Here is a 21029-nt window from a genome sequence, read left to right as displayed (position 1 = left end):
CGGACCACAGTTTGAGAACCACTGAGCTAGAGGGTTCCTGGCAGCTGCAGTTCCCAGCATGCTCTGAGTAGTATGCCCTGAGGCCTGGGGGGAGGGGGTTTAGGTGTATTGGGTGAGGGAGGAAGGGGGCAGAGAAACAGGAACTGGATCGTCATAGGGTTTCTTTAACTCTCTACTCCTGGGGAAATTTTTGTGTGCATCTGTATTGTATTGCTGACAGATATTCTGGAATAAATTACCAAAATAATTTAAACTGGAATGATTATGTAATGTTATTTTGACAAATAAAATTTGCAGAATTTTAATTTTTTGGCGCAGAATGCCCCCAGAAGTAGACAGTAAACTACTGCTTCTATTCAGTCTCTTGGCAGGTTTCCAGCCTCAGTCTTACAGATCTATGATTCTGCTTCCAGAACATGAGAATCCAAACCCTCTGTGAGAATTTATTTCCCCCCTAATGTGTGTGTGTCAAATTTAGTAACTCTTCCTAATTCCTTGCTCATATTTGCCTGAAACAGACATGAGAAAGTGTTTATTGGTGCTATTTTCCCCAAGGCTACTTAATCTCTATGAATGAGAATTTTGTACAGAAGGTATCTTTTCAGGAGGGAGTATTACCATACCTAGTAATTCTGCTTCTCTGAACACATCTTGGAAAACTGACTCTTACCCATCCATCTTCTTTCAGAGTTTGAGGGTTTAAATTATATGGGTTCATCCTGTTGATGCTGTTCTTAAACCCGTTCCTTTGGAATTATTTATGTCTTTTATGAGGAAAAAGGAAGGAGGGCAGGAACAGATACAGATTGTGTGTTTACACTATATGTTCATGTTGCATATCTATATGTTCGTGTTGAGCTTTTCCTTCCTGTTTCTGAAACAAACTGGCTAAAACGTTTTGGAGTCTCTGAAGTACCCAAAGTTGGAGTATAAACAGTACAGCTACCTCAAATAGTCAAAAATCTTAAGAGCTACTTGAATTGCCTGCATGACTTGTATCAGAGACACTAGTCCTAAGAGCGAGACTCCTGCCTGGAGGGTATCTTTAGAGATTAGTTCAATAATCTCTCCACATGGACCATCCCCATTTTCCCACCCTAAAGAAATCAATGTGAGTCTCTCTCCAGTGAAGTAAACCTTACAGCAGGCACATTTCTATCGATGATAGTACGGAAAATCTCCATCCACTGAGTCATGGTCTGGTTATTCACCAACTGGAGCGGCAATGCATACTGAAACAGGGAAAGAAGAAAACATAAGGATAAATGAAGTTAATTTTCTTCAAAGGAACATAAGGCATTTCTACATTATTTACACTTCTCAAGGAAACTGTAGCTTCTCTTTAAACAAGTTTTATTTATTATAGTGCAAAACTGCAAATTTATACCTCTAAGGCTTAGTGTAAAAAAATTTAAGGGAAAACATATCAAGCCAACAAAACAGACTAATTAAAAGATAAGTGGTCAATCAAGCTGAAATACTGTTGATTCTAGAGAAGCAGTGAACAGAGTGAGAAATGTAAGATAAGCTGCCTAGGAATTAACATGCAGTATGTTCAATAAATGAAAGACACCCTTCTTTCTCTCTCTGTTCTGTAAAAGCAGCAAAGAATCCTGTGGCACCTTATAGACTAACAGACGTTTAGGAGCATGAGCTTTCGTGGGTGAATACCCACTTCATCGGATGCATGTAGTGGAAATCTCCAGGGGCAGGTATATATATGCAAGCAAGAAGCAGGCTAGAGATAATGAGGTTAGTTCAATCAGGGAGGATGAGGCCCTGTTCTAGTAGCTGAGGTGTGAAAACCAAGGGAGGAGAAACTGGTTTTGTAGTTGGCAAGCCATTCACAGTCTTTGTTTAATCCTGAGCTGATGGTGTCAAATTTGCAGATGAACTGAAGCTCAGCAGTTTCTCTTTGAAGTCTGGTCCTGAAGTTTTTTTGCTGCAAGATGGCCACCTTAAGATCTGCTATGGTGTGGCCAGGGAGGTTGAAGTGTTCTCCTACAGGTTTTTGTATATTGCCATTCCTAATATCTGATTTGTGTCCATTTATCCTTTTCCGTAGAGACTGTCCAGTTTGGCCGATGTACATAGCAGAGGGGCATTGCTGGCATATGATGGCGTATATTACATTAGTGGACGTGCAGGTGAATGAACCGGTGATGGCGTGGCTGATCTGGTTAGGTCCTGTGATGGTGTCGCTGGTGTAGATATGTGGGCAGAGTTGGCATTGAGTTTTGCTGCATGGATTGGTTCCTGAGTTAGAGTTACTATGGTGCGGTGTGCTGTTACTGGTGAGAATATGCTTCAGGTTGGCAGGTTGTCTGTGGGCGAGGACTGGCATGCCACCCAAGGCCTGTGAAAGTGTGGGATCATTGTCCAGGATGGGTTGTAGATCCCTGATGATGCATTGGAGGGGTTTTAGCTGGGGACTGTATGTGATGGCCAGTGGAGTCCTGTTGGTTTCTTTCTTGGGTTTGTCTTGCAGTAGGAGGCTTCTGGGTACACGTCTGGCTCTGTTGATCTGTTTCCTTATTTCCTCATGCAGGTATTGTAGTTTTGAGAATGCTTGGTGGAGATTTTGTAGGTGTTGGTCTCTGTCAGAGGGGTTAGAGCAGATGCAGTTGTACCTCAGTGCTTGGCTGTAGACAATGGATCGTGTGGTGTGCCCGGGATGGAAGCTGGAGGCATGAAGGTAGGCAAAGCGGTTGGTAGGTTTTCGGTATAGGGTGGTGTTGATGTGACCATCGCTTATTTGCACCGTGGTGTCTAGGAAGTGGACCTCCCGTGTAGATTGGTCCAGGCTGAGGCTGATGGTGGGGTGGAAGCTGTTGAAATCGTGGTGGAATTTTTCCAGAGTCTCCTTCCCATAAGTCCAGATGATGAAGATGTCATCAATGTAGCTTAGGTAGAGAAGGGGCGTGAGTGGACGGGAGCTGAGGAAGCGTTGTTCTAGGTCGGCCATAAAAATATTGGCATATTGTGGGGCCATGCGGGTGCCCATAGCGGTGCCACTGATCTGGAGATATATATTGTCATCAAATTTGAAATAGTTGTGTGTGAGGATAAAGGCACAGAGCTCAGCAACCAGTTGTGCTGTGGCATCATCAGGGATACTGTTCCTGACAGCTTGTATTCCATCTGTGTGTGGGATGTTTGTGTAGAGAGCCTCTACATCCATGGTGGCTAGGATGGTGTTTTCTGGAAGGTCATCACTGCATTGTAGTTTCCTCAGGAAATCAGTGGTGTCACGGAGATAGCTGGGAGTGCTGGTGGCATAGGGTCTGAGTAGAGAGTCCACATATCAAGACAGTCCTTCAGCTGCTAGAAGAGGGCCTCATCCTCCCTGATTGAACTAACCTAGTTATCTCTAGCCTGCTTCTTGCTTGCATATATATACCTGCCCCTGGAGATTTCCACTACATGCATCCGACAAAGTGAGTATTCACCCACGAAAGCTCATGCTCCTAAACGTCTGTTAGTCTATAAGGTGCCACAGGACTCTTTGCTGCTTTTACAGATCCAGACTAACATGGCTACCCCTCTGATACTCTCTGTTCAGTGTGAGTTAGAAGATGTAGTCAAGTGCCTCAAACAATATCTGAGACTGGCACATAGAGGAGAGCAACTTGCAAGCTTCTTATAGGTCCATCCAGACAAAATTTGTGATGGGAAGCTGGGAAAAGCAGATGGAGGAAATGGCAGGGATCATAGTGGCTCTTCTAAATGACATTTGTGAGGTAAGTGTGTTCTTATGTGAGGTACTCGAGCTAGATCCTCCTTAGTAGATATGCAAAGGGGTCGAGGACAAGACATTCTTTGTGAGAGCCCCTTGTCTAGATGAACTGTTAGTGTGTGGCAATCAGGGGTGTAATTTACCTCTTGCTAGCCTGCTGTACAATAACTGGCCACACAGAGCCTGCTGCCATGCAATAAATTCTCTAGTGCACTTTGAACATTATCCTTTTTGAGCCAAGTGGCTAGCCAAAAATTTGGGATCTATCAAGGTGTTTCAGTTAGCAGGAGAGAATTTGGTGATAGTCAGGTATTTCTTCTTTGTATATTCTTTATAAATACACAAAACTGCATCAAAGTCCTGTGTTTCTGAACACAAAAGAAATCAAACAGCAAGAAACAGCTTCTTTTGCTCACAGCACCAACAGCACTCTTTTTAGCTTACACCCTGGACCCAAAAATCTCTTCCCAAGTTTCTTTTATGGTCAGTCACCATGCTTTCAGCTGCTTCTTCAGTCTTTTCCCATTTTTTGCCTGTTCTGCCTTCCCACATGCACACACACCCCTACCCCAAACAATACTCACCAAAAGTCCCTCCACCCACACAATCCAAAAATTTCAGGGAGGCTCTATAAGGCCTTGTTTTCGATATGGCCCCTTAACTGTCTCACAACTATCTTAAGAGAAGGGCGCACTCACACATCAATTTCAATGAGGTTTTAACTCACCCCATAGCCAGGTTTCACCCAGCTTATAACATACCCCCACATCAGCATCACCCATCGTCCTGATGAGGCCTAAAATGGTGACACCCAATAATCCATCCCAAACAGAAAAGCACATTAGGAAAAATAATGGTTACTAACCTGTTCCTAACTGTAGTTCTTCAAAACGAATTGCACGTGTCTGTTCCACTTTTCGTATCTGTGCATCCAGTAGTTTTTCCCTCAGTGGTGCCCATCTGGGTGGCTCGAGCACCCTCTGCTGTGCACATCACTGCATGCAGGTATAAAAGGGGAGAGCTGCTCCCTTCTCCCCTCAGTTCCTTCTTGACAGAACTCTGATTCCAAGGGCTAGGAAGGTGGGTCATGGAATAGATATGTGCAATACATCTCAAAGAACAGCAGTTATGGAACAGATTAGTAACCGTTTTCTCTTTGCTGAGGGATTGCACACGTGCATTCCACTGGTGGTGACTCACAAGCCGTGAAAGAGGAGGTGGGATCACAGTTTATCTTAATAAATACTGGAGGACAGCCCATCCCACTCTAGCATCATCTCTTAAATCCTGCTTGATGGCATAATCGGAAACAAACAAGTGAAATGAGGACAGGTTGGTTGCTGCTCTACCAATGTCCAAAATGAGAACATTTGCCAGAAAAGCAGCCAAGGCCACTTGCCATCTTGTCAAATGAGCTGTGATCCTATTTGGGAGGGTGCTATTAGCCAGATCTTAGCATGTGTTGTTACATAAGGCTATCCAAGAAGAAATTATTTGAGTAGAGATTGGTTGACCTTTCATTTTGTCCATTATTGCCATGAACAATTAAGAAGATAGATCTATCCAGGTGGAACGCCAGCACTCTTATGTCTAGAGTGTGAAAATGTTCCTCTTCAAGTGTGGTTTTGGGAAGAAAGCTAGGCAAATAGGCTGCTTGACATGGAACATGAACACCACCTTTGGGACAAATCTCTGATGAGGGTGAAGGTAAACCCTGTCCTTAAAGAAGATTGTATAGGGAGGCCCAGACATTAGCATACACAGCTCTCCTACCCTTCTTGCAGAGGTGATGGCTACCAAAAATTCCACCTTCATTGATAGATGTAGTAGACAGCAAGCCAACGGCTCAAACAGAGGACCCATAAACCTTAATAACATTACGTTCAGGTCCCACAGGGGAAAACAGGATTGTGCACCTAAGGTACAACTTGTCCAAGCCTTTCAGAAACCTCACTGATGTCAGAAAAAACAACAACCCAGATCATTATCCATTTTAGGGTGGAACACAGAAATAGCAGTTAGGTGTGCCTTGATCAAACTAATAGCCAACCATTGGTATTTCAGATGCAATAGGTATTCTAGAACATGCTGGATCGAGGAACAGGAAGGCGAAATCCTATAATGAAAAAACATCTCCACTTAGAAAATTAAGTAACCCTAGTAGATAGCTTTCAACTGTTTAGCTGGGCATCCTGCACCTTTTCTGAACAAGACTCTTCTCTATCATCTAACCATGGAGCATCCATGGGGTTAAATGAAGAGCTTGTAGGTTCAGGTGGAGCAGTCAACCATGGTCTTGGGAAATTAGTTCCAAGTCCAAGGGAAATCAGAGGCTTCACTGACAGATCCAGGAGAGCAGAGAACCAGTGCTGGCAGGCCTATGTTGGGGCTATGAGTATGACTCTGGCCTGGTCTTGTCTTATCTTCAGCAGTACTGTGTGAATAACCAGTATGGGCAGGAAGCATAGAGTAGCCTGCTTGACCAAGGAAGCAAGAACATGTCTGTCAGGAAACCCTGGCTGTGACTTTGCAGGGAACAGAATTGCTGACATTTTCTCTCAACTCTCATGGCGAACTGGTCCACTTGGGGAGATTCCCACCACTTGAAGTTATATCAGGGCAAATCCAGGTGAAGATCCACTCATGGTGACTAGTAAATGATATGCTGAGGTGCTCTGCAAGATCGTTCTGCACCTCAGAAGGTAAGATGATTTAAGATCAACCAAGTTGGCAATGCAGAAGTCCCAAAGTCAATCTGCCTCTTGGCAGAGCAGGAAAGAACAGGATTCTCCCTGCCTATTGAGGTAAAACATTGATGCTGTGTTGTCTGTGAGAACTAATAGGCCCTTCCCCTTGACCTGTGGAACTAAAACCTAACATGCTAGCCTGATAGCTTTCAGTTCCCTGACACTTATATGTAAAGACAGGTCTCCTGAAGACCATAGTCCCTGAGACTGAAGAGCAGCAAGATGGGTCCTGCAGCCGAGTGCAGATGCATCTATCACTAATATGAGGGTCAGATGAGGGTGGGCAAAGAGGACAACCCACCATACATTGTCCAGACTTGTCCACCAATCTAGGGAGGCAAGATCCTGAGAGGGTACCCTCGCTACTGAATTTAAAGGAAAATAGTTCAGTGAGTAAACTGACGCCAGCCAACAACAGAGAATTCTTAGGCCCAGTCTGCCATATTGGAACACATATGTGCACAACGCCATATGCCCCAGGAGCCTCAAAAAGTTTTGTACTGTTATGACTGGGTGAGACTTGAGATCCATAACAATGGTCCAAGTTGTCTGAAACATACAGTCTGGAAGGAAAGCTCTGGCTTAAGATGAGTCCAGCACTGTCCTTTATCAACTATATCCTCTGGACCAGGAAGAAGAGAGATTTCTCTGCGTTGACTAACAGACCCACTGCACCGAAAGTTGACTGGATTAGAGATACACTGAACAACATCTGAATCCTGGATTGGCCTCTCACCAGCCAATCATTCAGGCAGGGATAACCTTACACTCCTGATCTTCTGAGGAATGCTGCCATACCTGCTAACACCTCTGTAAAAACACTGGGAGCTGCTAAGGTGGGTGAGGCAATATCTTTTATTGGCCCATATTCTGTTGGTGAGAGAGAGAAAAGCTTTTTGAGAGTTTACACTGAGTTGTTCAGGTCAGGGAGCTGCTGATAGACCAAACAATTGTATAGTGAACTGGCAATGATTCTTATTTACCAGAAATCTGAGATATTTCCTGTAACGTTGATTGATCACCACATGGAAGTAGGCATCTTTCAAGTTGAGGGCGGCATCCAGGGAGGGGATAACTGAAGCGAGAGTGACCATGCAAGACTATTTTTTTTTAAACTTGTTAAGAAGACAAAAATCCAATATCGGTCTGAGACAAACACACGCACACTTTGCTTTTGGGATTAGGAAATAGCAGAATAATCACCGTCGCTCTGAAACTTTATGGCACCCATCCAAAGGAGAGCTTGAACTTCCTGCAGGATGAGATCCTTGTGAGAGAGGTCCCTGAAAAGGGAGGGAGGGGTAGAAACAAATTGGAAGGTATATCCCATTTCCACAGTGCTCAAGACCAATTGGTATGAAAAAAGCAACAAAGAGTCCTGTGGCACCTTATAGACTAACAGACGTATTGGAGCATGAGCTTTCGTGGGTGCATACCCACTTTGTCAGACGAAGTGGGTATTCACCCACGAAAGCTTATGCTCCAATATTTCTGTTAGTCTATAAGGTGCCATAGGACTCTTTGTTGCTTTTTACAGATCCAGACTAACATGGCTACCCCTCTGATAATTGATCTGAAGTAATTCAAGACCAAGCACTGAGGAAGTAGGAGAAAATTTGCAAAACAGGATCTGGAATTGTGGTGACTGGCATGATGTTCTCGACTGAGCCACCAAAATGTTTACTTAGCACTCCCTGGGTATCTAGAAGGGCCAGGGGCTGATGCAGAAGCTGAAGGAGGGGCAGGACTAAGCTTAAAAACCCTGCTCTTCTTCCTCGACAGGTCCTTACGAGGAACCAGAGCCATACACCAGCACAACTGTTGAGGCTGATAGAGCTTTCTTGCTGGGGCAGGTGTATACAAAACCAAAGATTTCAAAGTTGCCCATGAGTCCATGGAGCTTGCTATCTGTTTGCTCCAAGAACAACAAAGGATCTTTGAAGGGAAAATCAAGGATAGTTTGCTGGACTTCATGGGTAAACCGGAAGACCATAGCCACCTTCTCATAGACTGCCGATGCTATGGACCTAGCAGCCAAGTCTGCAGAACCTAACCTGACCTGAAGCAAAGTCCTCGCCACTCACCTGCCCTCAAACACAATGAGAGGAACTCCTGCCTAGCATTCTCAGGCAGCAGGTCCTTAAGTTTAGCCACAGAACTGCACAAGCTACAATTAAAACATCCCACCAGAGCCTGCTGGTTGGCCATTCTAAGTTGCAACCCCTCTCCTCTCCCCCAACCCCTGGTCAAATATAATTTTCTACCACATAAATCCAGCTTTTTTACATCTTTGAATTCAGGGGTGGCAGCTTGAGGACCCTGGCATTTCCTCTCATTAGTGGCTGCAACTACTAGCAACCCTAGAGGAGGATGGGATTACAGGCAGTCAAACCCCTGGGAGGACACACAATATTTGCGCTCCGCATGCTTTCATGGGGGAGGCAACGATGATGAGGGTCTGCCACAGGGACTTTTTAGGCTCCAAAATAGCCTCACTGATTGGCAAAACCACTCGAGATGAACTTATTATAGACAAAGTGAGGCAATGAGGGGCTCCCTGAAATCCTTGACCTGAATGTCCAGGTCCAAAGCCACCATCTATAGTAACTCCTGATACGCAGGAGGGGATGAGGTTGTCCCATAGGAAGCTACCTCATTTGGAGAGGATGAGGATGAAGTCAACTCAGGATTCTGCTGAACCTCTTCTGCCGGCTGCTCAGTATCAGGCCCAGTACTGGACACAGGAGAAGGTTCAACTCAGTGCAATGATTCGCCTCACCTGGATCAAAATACTAAGTAGAAAGGGTGTGGGGATGACCTGAAGGCTGGAGAAGACCCCCAAGGGTTCCAAAAAGACAGCTGATAAGGAACTGGGCCCCAAGGGCCTCCTGGCCACATTACCGAAGCAAGCCCTGAGGCAGGATCCCAAAGGTATCCTGGATGGTGGTAGGGTCAAGGGTGGAATGGCAAGTCTTGGCCCAAGGCTGAGAGACATATAATTCTGCGTCAGATTCTGAAGAACAGGACTCTCTTTCCACCAACCATGGAAGGCTGCCTGTTGGTACAGGAGAATGGTGCAGAGATCCCAAATGCTGAAGAAAAGCCATCATTGTCAGCTTCCCCACCAACAGTACCGACAGGTAGGCTGATTCGTAAACTGAAGAGTGGTGCGGTACCGAATGCTGCACCACAAGAGTCAGTTCTGGGCGATCTTATGGCACTGGGAGAACTATTTCCTGTATCACTGGAGACACCAGTACTGACAGACTTAGATGTTTTGCTGCAGCAAACCCCTATGGCATAGCCAGCACCAAGATCATCTCCGACTGATGCAATGCCACTGAAGTCAACAGTACCATTTGTGGTTCCAGACTCGGAGCCTGTACTGGCACTGGAGTCGACAGTGCCATTATTGCCACATACTTGGAGGAGGAGTACTTTGAACTTGAATGCACTCTACTCGACTTCTTTCCTTCCTCCTTAGCTGGCTTGGAGGGTAGAGATCTTCCTCGATTTGATGCCCCTTTGGAAGGTTTAAACCTCTTCCCAAGCACCAGAGAAGGAGACCAGTGCTGGGATTTGGATAGTCGCAAAGGCACACTTCTGATTGAAGCTGCAGCACTCGATATCAACTCAGACTGGGATAGCTCCAAGGGTGATCTCAATACCTCTTCCACTAGCAGGAACTTCAGCCTACCTTCCCTGTCCTCCTTTGTCCTAGGCTTAAAGTCCCAAAAAATTTGGCACTGGTCTTTTTAAGTGAGTCTTGCCCAGGCACTTCAGACATGAGTCGTGCGGATCACTCACACGCAAGGATTTTGTGCAGGAAGCACAGGCCTTGAAGCCTGGTGACAGGGGCATACTCCAGCACCGGCCACAGCACTCCAAACAGGAAACAGCAACAGAATTTTTTTTTAAGCTATTAAAAATTCCAAAACTTTTTACAACTAAACATAAAACTATCTACACAAAGGCTGACGAGTATTGCCAAAGCAATAGAAAGCAGTTCCAATGACTGTCATGGGCAGTAAGAAGAACTGAGGGGGGAAGAGGGTGGCTCTGCCCTTTATAACTGCATGATGTCGTGCAACAGCAGAGGCCGCTCAAGCCGCCCGGGCAGGTACTGCTGAGGGAAAAGTTTCCGATGGCCATACTCTGGGAAACACAGACACCAACAGTGGAATGGACACGTGCAACACATCTTGAAGAAGAACTTAGAACATGGCAGCAGGGTCCACATAGCCAGTGAGTATGTGGCCGGCTAGTGCAAGGTAGATTTACACCCCAGTTTGCTGTGCACTAACTGTTTGTCTAGACCAGCCCTGTGACTTGTTCCTTCTTCTTACTCCACAATGGCTTGAATCTATTAACTTTTAAGGCACATTGCAAAGATTGTATGTGCTAAGACTTGTGGAACCCTCTGCGCATGGTGGATAGCATTTTTAGGTAAATGCAACACATTTTGTTGTTCTGAATTGCTAGCTGGTTAATTATATACATGTACAGAATCAGCAGTATCTTATCAAACTGGCTTTGTGTGTGCAAGTGAGCTGTTGTCCCCAGCAATCTACAATTCCACATCGCTCTCGGTGCACAGAAACCTACCTGCACAAGTGCATAGAAGATTTTTAAGATCTGTTTCTGAAGCAGTACAGAGTAATGGGAGTTATCAGGAAGAAGTTGGATCATCTGCTGCTGAATCCGAGGCAAGAATATCTGCATTGCTGCTATGAGAGGATCTCGCTCCTCTGCTTTTTTGTATCTGCAAAAGAGAACAAACATAGATGTCAAGGGTCTGAGTGTTCCCAGTTCTAATGCCTACTCCTTCCCCCAATCCAATTATTTTACCTTTAAAAAAAAAAACAAAAAAAACCCTGACATTCATGAGTGCAGTGTTTATACATTTCTCCCCTCCTCCAGCCTCCATCTGACAGCCCACACAATGCATGCTAACCCTTCTACCAGCAGATGGAACAATGTCAAAACAAAGGTTAAGTCAACATTAATGCCACTATAGGCAGGACTAATCTTACTTAGACTGTAAGCTCCTTGGGGCAGGGACCACCTTTGTGTTCTGTATTTGTACAACAACTAGCACACTGGAGTTCTGGGTTATGACTAGGGCTCCTAGGTGTTACAGTAACACAAATAATAAATCCTATTTTCCTTGTGACTAGACTGTAAGCTTCTTGGACCAGGGACTAGGACTTTTTATATGTTCTTGGAGTACCAAGCTCACTGCTGGTGCTCAGTAAATAAGTGAATAGCCTTTACAGGTAGTGAAAGCTCTTTTGATTGGCTAGGCTTTTGGGTTCTTTTTAACATTTATATGTTTGTGTTTTTATAAATATAAATAACTGGTCAAAAAAATGTATAATGAATGGGACTAATTTTCAGTGATGCCACATGCTTGTGGCTCCAGCTGATGTCAGAGGAAGTAGAGTGTGTTTGGCACCTCTGAAAATCAGGCCCAGGTTATATATAGTATTGAACAACAATACAACAAAGCAGATTCCATATTCACAATTCAGCGTTTTCTTTAGAAGCACAGCTAGAAAATAAGTTGTATCCTGTGTGACAGACCCAGACCAGTGGGGTACAGGAGTCTGGTAAAGGGCAAATATACTGGTCACTGGATGAGTAGTTTTCTGTTCCCTGAGTGACCAGAGCAGGGGCTGCACTAGAGTAATCAGGAACCTGCTGGAACCAATTAAGACACTTGGTCCAATTAAGAAACTGCTAGAATCAATTAGGACAGGCTAGCTAATCAGGGCACCTAAGTTTAAAAAGGACTTCACTTCAGTTTGTGGCGTGCATGCGAGGAGCTGGGAGCAAGAGGTCCAAGGAGCTGAGAGTGAGAAGACACATTGCTGGAAGACTGAGGAGTACAAGCATTATCAGGCACCAGGAGAAAGGTCCTGTGGTGAGGATAAAGAAGGTGTTGGGAGGAGGCTGTGGGGAAGTAGCCCAGGGAGTTGTAGCTGTCATGCAGCTGTACCAGGAGGCACTATAGACAGCTGCAATCCACAGGGCCCTGGGCTGGAACCCGGAGTAGAGGGCGGGCCCAGGTTCCCCCCAAACCTCCCAACTCCTGATCAGACACAGGAGGAATTGACCTGGACTGTGGCTTCTACCAGACGGGAAGGTCTCTAGGCTGTTTCCCGACCCACATGGTGAATCTGTGAGGCAAGCAAATCCGCCAATAAGCGCAGGACCCACCAAGGTAGAGGAAGAACTTTGTCACACCTGTTATCCAGTAAATTATAGCTGTTTCTCCAAATGTGTACAAAGGCATTACAATAACTAAGGGCCATCAGATGGCTCTATTCCTTCACAAAGAAAAAAGTACTTTAGCCTTCAATGTGGACTTCCATGTTTTGGCAGTGGCCAAGAATTAATCATTCTCTCAGTTCTTGGCAGTGCCAGAAAGCACTGTAAAGAGGCAGCAACTCTTGAGAAATTCTAAGTGTCATGGTGCATCTGTGCAAACTGCTACCTGTGTGGTTTACACATCCTGGTCCCTGAATACAGTTACAAAAGTTGGATGTCAAGGAAAACAGAGTGTAGCTTCAGTTTTAGACTTAACTTTACATTTCAATACTTTCTAAGTCCACATGGATTCCATACTGAGCAAGGCTATTACTGATTATTAAGCCTTGCGGCTGACAGATTAGTTGAGCAACATTACAATCCAAAGCTACTGTGCCCCTCCCCCGCCCGCTTCCCCAAATTCTCCCATTTTACACAAAACAGCTCTTTTAGAAACAAGAAAGGATAGGCCAGCTTGGACAAAGGTGAGGACTTCACTGCAAGAGGCTCCTCTACATGAAAGAGCATGGGTTGACCACAGACATCCCTACATAAGAAGCGGGGATAAAATATTTCAAGACTTTATCTTGGCATAGACCCACACACTGATGGATTGTTAGGCACTAGATATTGTGTGTATCAATATCACTCCTAGATTCTCTTTTCATACTTCCTCTTCCTCTCCCCACTTCCATAAGCTCAGTCAAAAGGAAGGCAAGTCCTAAAAACCAGAGTTATCCCATTTAAAAAAAAAAAAGCGGTGTGTATGTTTTTCAGGTTCTGCCTCATGAAACAGGTTCAAAGATATATTTATTGTACTTTGCAATCCAGCATGTCAGGCAAGTTCTGGCTGACCCAAAAGGTCCCATGGCATTTCATGTTAGTATACAGATTATGGAAGTGACTTAAAGTTTCCTTCTCCCCAGCACCACACTGTTTTGTGTAGATTAGCTATCTGGATATAATTTCTGATCCAAGTAGGCTGCACTTTCAGTGACACAACAATAAAGAGAGTTGATATTTAGTTACACTGTAAAATGTATGTATTTGAGAGAATCCCTCTTCCTATGTTGCTTGTCTGATTAAACTGGACACACTTTGGGGTAGAGATTATGTTTTCTTGTGTGTGGACAGTGCATAGCACATTTTGGGCACTACCAGAACATAAAGATCATGATTCTTGTGTGTGGTGCATAAAACATTCTGGGAGTCTTACAGCAAAGTTGTTACATACATTTAGGTTAGTTATTCACAAATAGTTCTACGCCAGTAAAATAACCAAGGTAGAAACTCAAGAAAAAAAAAAAAAAGTTAGATGGAGGGGTGGGGGGAAAATCACCAAGGGTATGTCTACACTGCAAAGAAAAACCCACAGTGCCAAGTCTCAGAGCCTGGGAAAACTGACTCAGGCTCAGAGGGCTAAAAATAGTAGTGTAGACATTTTCAGTCAGGCTTGAGCCTGGGCTCTGAGACTCCCTTGCTTCCCCACTGGGTTGCAGAGCCTGGTTTCCAGCCCGAGCAAGAACATCTACACCAGTGCTTCTCAAAGTCGGGCCGCCGCTTGTTCAGGGAAAGCTCCTGGCGGTCTGGCCCACTTTGTTTACCTGCCGCATCCGCAAGTTTGGCTGATTGTAGCTCCCACTGGCTGCAGTTTGCCGCTCCAGGCCAATGGGGGCTGCAGGAAGGGCAGCCAGCACATCACCACGCCACTTCCCGCAGCCCCCATTGGCCTGGAATGGCGAACCGTGGCCAGTGGGAGCCGCGATCGGCCGAACCTGCGGTCGTGGCAGGTAAACAAACTGGCACGGACCGCCAGGGGCTTTCCCTGAACAAGTGGCGGACCAGCTTTGAGAAACACTGATCTACACTGCTATTTTTAGCCCTGCAACCTGAGCCAACTGACCTAGGCTCTGAGACTCTGCACCATGGGTTTTTCTCTGCAGCATAGACATACAGCAGCAGTCAGAGTTTTAGGGTATTTTCTGCTCTCAAATTGCTGTCAATATAGACATGATGAATAGTTCTCATTTACACAGAAGAAAGCAAGCATAGGGGCATCAGAAATTCCCATCCTTCATCTGAATTCCCTACAGAATTGTCAATACTCTTTCCGCTCTTTCTTTCCAAGTAAAGAAATCAGCTGAGATAACAACACTGATTTCTATTCCACTGATGGAAATCCACTTACTCATAAGTTTTCACCAGCTGATACAAACACAGCAGGCTGCCAAGCCAGCTCCCACTGTTCTGAGACTGCAAGTAATAGCCTATCTTGTCTACAACTGCTGTCCAATGGCCAGGAAAGTCATGCTTAATGATAGCACGGAGGCACATTGTCAACTGGGCCCTAAAAAAGGAAGAAAAAGCAATATGTTATAAGAAGATAAATATGTTAACAGCGAACAGTTTATATTAAAGGCCTGAGCCTGAACTCTCATTATTTAATGGATACAATGTACTGGATTATACATACTTTGAGAACACTGGAAGAGTTTGAGAGGAGAGGGCCAGGAGATGAGAAAGGAAGAACAAAAAAGACTTGAAGTTAATGTTAAGGGAACTCCCTCTTCATCCAACGTCAGGCTTTTTTAGCTGCTTTTTTTCCCGTCCTTTTCACTCTCCACAACTACCAAGTGTTACATACAATTTCTTTATGAAAGCCACTTGCACTACCCCTTGAAAATTAATCTGTAGGCGTTTTTAAATTAAAAGGAGCAACAAAAAAACGTAAGCTTGCAAATTTTTATAAAATGAAACTGTCTTGTGTGTGATCCAGCCTGAAGTTTCCTCACCAAATTATGATTTCCCGTGGATCATCTAGAAATCAATGTTCTTGACTCTGCCAAGGGAGGAAACAATTCTGCAAAAATATTTTCTCTTTACCTAACATTCTATTGTAGAGAATCTTCTTTGCAATTCTCCATACAGGCACTCCATGGAGGAATGTCATTATTCAGCAAGGGGCTCTCAATCTTTTAATTATTTTAGCTTTGCCTCAATTTCCCCCTCCCTCTCATCCCTTTGCAGTTTGCGCTTCACAACTCCATCTTTCTGTATCTATGCCCTCCTATCATTGCTCTGGCAAGCAAAAGGTGATACCCTCCACAGCATTGCTCTACTTATAATAAAGTTTGTTTGACCTTGCTTCTTTTTACCCTTCTAGCAAATCACCACATTACTACTTGGCACTGACAGAACACCTCTACTTTATGCAAGTTAAAAGCATTACCCCCGGTGATTGTTTCCTAAAGACTTTTAAACAACTGGTTTTCAGATGTGATTGTTTTGGTCAACATCAAAATATTTTGGACATTTCACCAATTAAAATATGTCAAAAGCCTGTCAAACTTCTTTTTTGTGCTTTTCAGATTAAGGCTTTGTCTACACTGGCAAGTGAACGACAAAACTTTTGTCGTTCAGAGGCATTAAGCCCCCCTTCCCCCACCTGAAAGACAAAAGTTTTGTTGAGGAAAAGTGCTGGTGTGAACAGCACTTTGTCAGGAGGAGTGCTCTCCTGCCGACAAAGCTACCGCCACTCGTTGGGGATGGAAGATTTTTGTCGTCGGTCTCTCCTGACGACAAACAGCGGCTACACTGCGAGCCTTTTAGCAGCATGGCTGTAGCGGCATAGCTGTGTCACTAAAAGCTGCGTAGGGTAGACATAACCAAACTTAGTGCTGACTGCGGTTCTGGAACAATGCCAGGGGAGACTGTAGGACTCTATTTACCCATTAAACAGTAACAGTACAAGTAACAGCAGGGCAAGGGTACCTACACTGTGCTACAACCTTGGCCTGGAGAGACCACTGCTTTTAATAGAAACTCTAGTCACCAGCGCCAGAGATCCCAAGTTGGAAAAGTTGTAATGCATGTGATTTTCTGAATACTAATACAACATTAGTTGTATTAGTAATGTCATTAGAAGTGTCACAGCTCCAGAAAAAGTTCTTTTTAAAGATTCAGTTGTGTTTCTGATGGGTTCAGTCTTTTAGTGAAGTTGTTGCTTCATACCACTCCACTATGCTACGCTCTGCTTGCCCCATCAACACAGGCTCTGACTAACCCATCCCACACAATTCTGGTTACTGACTCCCCACTGGCTGACTGTTTGGGAGCTGAGAGCCAATAAGGTTCTGGCCAGGCTCCATCAGCAGTGGATGGAGGCAGGGCACACTCCATCAACATGGAGGAAATAACCAGAGCTGGGTGTTGTAATAATGGAGACCCTTCCCTGCTCGCATGATGGAGGGACGACCGGGCCATATTTGAGTGGCTTTGTTACTCAATACATGGTCTCCTGCTCCCAGTCCTGAGCTCCGTTCAGTGACATTTCAGATATAAACGTGAGTGAAAGAAAGGGTTCAAATGTGAGAGTCTCACAATTCAGACATGAGAATTGAAGTGTCTGCAATACTATTCAGTCACTGTGGCCATTCAATCCCTTACCTTTCTTACTCCTGGGTGAATTCTGTGCCACTGCACACATGCAGAATTCATGTCCCCTGCAGATTTTTTTTCCTCTGCTGTGGCATCAGAAGAGAGGGCAGCTGGCTCACCAGCTGGAGCAGCCAGCCAAGGAGAGGAAAGGAGAAAAGGCTGCTTTTCCTTACAGTGACATGCTTGTGGGGCCAGCTGAGGGTGGGATGGTGTATGAGGGGACGGATAGAGCGGGGCACACACGGCTGCTGGGAGGGTCACAGAATGGGGTTCAGAAGGGCTAGTGGGGGGGAAGAGTGAGGCAGGGGCACAGGAGCTAGTGGGGTGACAGTAAAGAGCTAATGGCTGAATGGGAGTGGAGTACAAGGACACATGGGGATGGGGCGGGGAGGGTGCAGGGAAAGACGGGGACAGATGTGCCTGAATGAATGGGAGAGGCTAGAGGTCAGCCAGGTCTGCACTGGGGAGGCTGCTCCCCAACTCCCTAATAATCCCTCCTTCCAAAAAAAAACAAAAACCAACCCAATTCCCACCCACACTCAACAACCCTCCAGGTTCGCTCCCAGGCTCCCTGCAATTACTTCCCTCTCCCTCAGCTCCTCGTTACCCCTGACTCTCCCAAGCCTTTGCACTACTTCTGAGGGGTGCAGGAAACAAGTTTCTATATTGTAGTATAAATGAATTATTACTCAAACTTCTATATTAATATGGCTAGTAAGGAATCTACTTATCAAAAAACATTTCTGAAGTCTTTATTGTTGTCTGTATTGTTACAGACATACTTGCTGACAGGTATTTTGAAATAAAGTACCAAAATAAATGAAACTGGTGTGATTATATTGTGTTATTTTGACAAATAAAATATGCAGAATTTTAAAATATTGTGTGCAGAATTTTTTATTTTTTGGTGCAGAATTCCCCCACAAGTACCTTTCTGATAATTTACCAACAAGGAACCCATCTGTTGACATTTGTGAAGGAAAATGGTTTCTTCTTGTTTTTTTAAATGGGGATACCCATCCGCTAGAGACCTGATGCATACTATCAAACTAATTTTACTTAGGCCAATGAACAGTAATAACTAGTAATAAACCTATGAATTAGACCACTGTCCTCAAAAGTAGAGAAGCATATCTTAGCTTTCCTAAGGTCTGTAAAACATTAGTACTGAAAACATTAATGGAAATAAGTTCTTCCAACATGTATAAAAGTAATGAAAGCAGCTGAGTAACGGACTTTGCACCAAAAAAATACATTTTCAGGCTATGATGTGAATGGTATTTATCTGGAATTGAGGGTCAGTGGCAGGCTGAAATAACTACCATGACAGCCCCATGCACCGATCTCCTCTGACTTAGTAAAATAAACAGAAAGTGACTAGGCCAAGTTCCAGGAGTTACTTTGAACTTTCTACGCTTTGTAGTAAATCTCTTATTGTGAGCAGAAGACACTCTCAAGTTAAAAACAGTCCAATCTAATGAGACAAATTAAAGGAGTTGCGGAAGCTGAGCACCTCTGAAAGTCAAGCCCTTCGTCAACATATACACAGTATAACGTACCTCACTAAGTCAGGAGACCGAATAATTCCTTCCACAATGTTATCACGAATCTGCTGGCGATCATTTTCATGAATGTTGAATGGAAATACTGCTTCTCCTGGTGGCGGTTCCCGATCTGGCCAGTACTGTGTCACCATGTTCTTCAGGTAAATGGCAGCTAAGTTACAGAAAAAATCTTAATATAGCAGTATGGAAAGGATTACTTAAATTCAGTTCTGTAACAAAGTCTCTACCATTCAATGTGGATTACAACTGGAAGTGGCACAAAGTGATGCTGAACAACAAAACAGAGCAGAAGGCTAAGAACTCCTGAATATCTGTCCTTTGGCAAATATTAGAGAGACAAGATGGGTGAAACAGTATCTTTTATTGGACCAATATACGCTGGTGACAGAGAGAAGCTTTCAAGCAACACAGAGCTCTTAGTACCTTTCCCAGATCTGAAGAAGAGTGTCACAGCTAAATACAAGATCAAATAGATAATTTAGCAAAAGTTGTTGTGGGAGATCTTAGTCAATGAACCCAAGCTTTTCATCACTAGAAACATCAGGGTCAAATGTGTGGTCCTATACAGAATATGGGATTATTTCAGCCAGCCTTTACTGGACAGTATTCTTTATTACAACCAGCTTTGCAAAACTGTCACAACAATTTACCAGCCTAGGCACAAAAGCTACTCATCTGTCATTTGTCATAGTTATAATGAATGGAAATTACAATATTTCACTCAACTTTAAAATAACCTACTCACCCTCAGTAAGTAGAGTTTTGCAGGGCTGACTTAAAACAAAGCATAGCTGTATGCATGGCCAGTACGTTCTACTTGGGGGAACTGCCTGGTATCGAACTGGCATGGCGCATACCTTTTATTCCAGCAAAAAGGTCCACTGTAACGTCCCCAAGGCTTATCTCATCATTAAAATTCTCTGTAATTCCACAGAGATGTTCCCTATCGCCTTTAATGAAAGGTCATTAAAAAGTGGTATCTGGTAATCCTTAGCTGAAAATATCACTTACTCCTAAAGAACGCCTGTAACTATTCTTTCAGACATAATATTAGCAGAAAGTTCTTCATAAACCTTTAGAATACTAATCCTTTCACTATTTTCCTTTTAGTTAATTCCCGATTGGGATTTTAAAGCATGAATCAGGCACATTTGAGTGGAATATTTTTCTCAATTTTGACAGATTGAAGAGTATTAACCAAATTCTGTAGTTTGCGTGCAAAGCATGTTAAAAGGGTCAAGCGGATGTCAGAAATTAAAAAACTTGTTTTTCAGACAGACCAGAGTATTCAGACAAAAACCGGACCAGAACGACCAATACAATAGCTTAACACACTGAGGTCACACCAGGACATGTGCGTTCTACATGGATTGTGATTTTGAATAAATTCTTGCTCTCACAGCAACTGTAGCATTCTGTTGATTTAGCAGTTTGGTATAAATTTACTGTCTTTCCATTCCCCACCTCCTTCCCTCCAAAAAATACTGAAATATGCTCCACACATACATTTGTTTTGTTCTGACAAATTAAGAGTCTACTTTATTAAAATGACCATATGAATTAAGTGACAGCTGAATGAAGTGCCTCCCTTTACACCAACATGGTCCTAACAATGCCATTCACAGTTGGATTATCTACGATAATATACAGGCCAAATAAGATGAACAGCATACATCAGCATGCCCCAATGCATTCAGGGGATTAACTGGTCTTTTTAACTCCCCCCCTCAAAAATTCAACCCCCCCACCCCACCTTCTATGGAAAATTCTATTTCATATGCTAGAAAGAACTGTGAGTGAAAAACGCCCATCAAACTCTTCTTGGAAAAGTAGAATACTCGCTGTTCTAATTAAAGGTTCACATTTAGCCACTTATTGTACAGGATTAATCAACATGTTTTATAAACAAACAATTTAGGTCCTGATCCTGCAAAGAGTTACACACGTGCTTAATATTAACTATACCACACACCTGGTATCACATGCATATAAGGAATCTCTTCAAGATGCATTTAGCTAGCTATATACCCATAACTTATCTAAGGAAACTTTCTTAAGATCAGTTTTTGGGGGAAGGGTCTGTAAGTATCTAGCATTGACTCTGGCCATGTTAATAAGGACTTCTATTTCTCTAAGCTAAGGATTCAAAACAGTGACAGACCCATTCAGATAAGATCCCCGATCTCCACATACCCTCTTCATGTGGGCTCCATCTCTCCTCATAAGAAAAACTCT

At 43.9% G+C, this 21029-nt stretch overlaps 1 protein-coding gene across 2 annotated transcripts in view; it reads right to left on the bottom strand.

The window, feature by feature from the left end:
• Positions 1-21029, bottom strand: part of IPO8 (importin 8) — an 80046-nt gene that overhangs the window by 45082 nt on the left and 13935 nt on the right. For both annotated transcript variants that reach the window (XM_044990676.1, XM_044990684.1), the window contains exons 3-6: positions 18789-18945; positions 14981-15139; positions 11089-11245; positions 1143-1232 (exon numbers count right to left, since the gene is read on the bottom strand). In XM_044990676.1, the coding sequence (XP_044846611.1) occupies positions 1143-1232; positions 11089-11245; positions 14981-15139; positions 18789-18945 (563 nt within the window). The remainder of the gene's footprint in view (positions 1-1142; positions 1233-11088; positions 11246-14980; positions 15140-18788; positions 18946-21029) is intronic.

The sequence above is a fragment of the Mauremys mutica genome, chromosome 1, assembly GCF_020497125.1.
Source record: "Mauremys mutica isolate MM-2020 ecotype Southern chromosome 1, ASM2049712v1, whole genome shotgun sequence".
NCBI lineage: Eukaryota > Metazoa > Chordata > Testudines > Geoemydidae > Mauremys > Mauremys mutica.
Note: the sequence above shows the minus strand (reverse complement) of the source record. Positions and strands in the feature narration are given on the sequence as shown.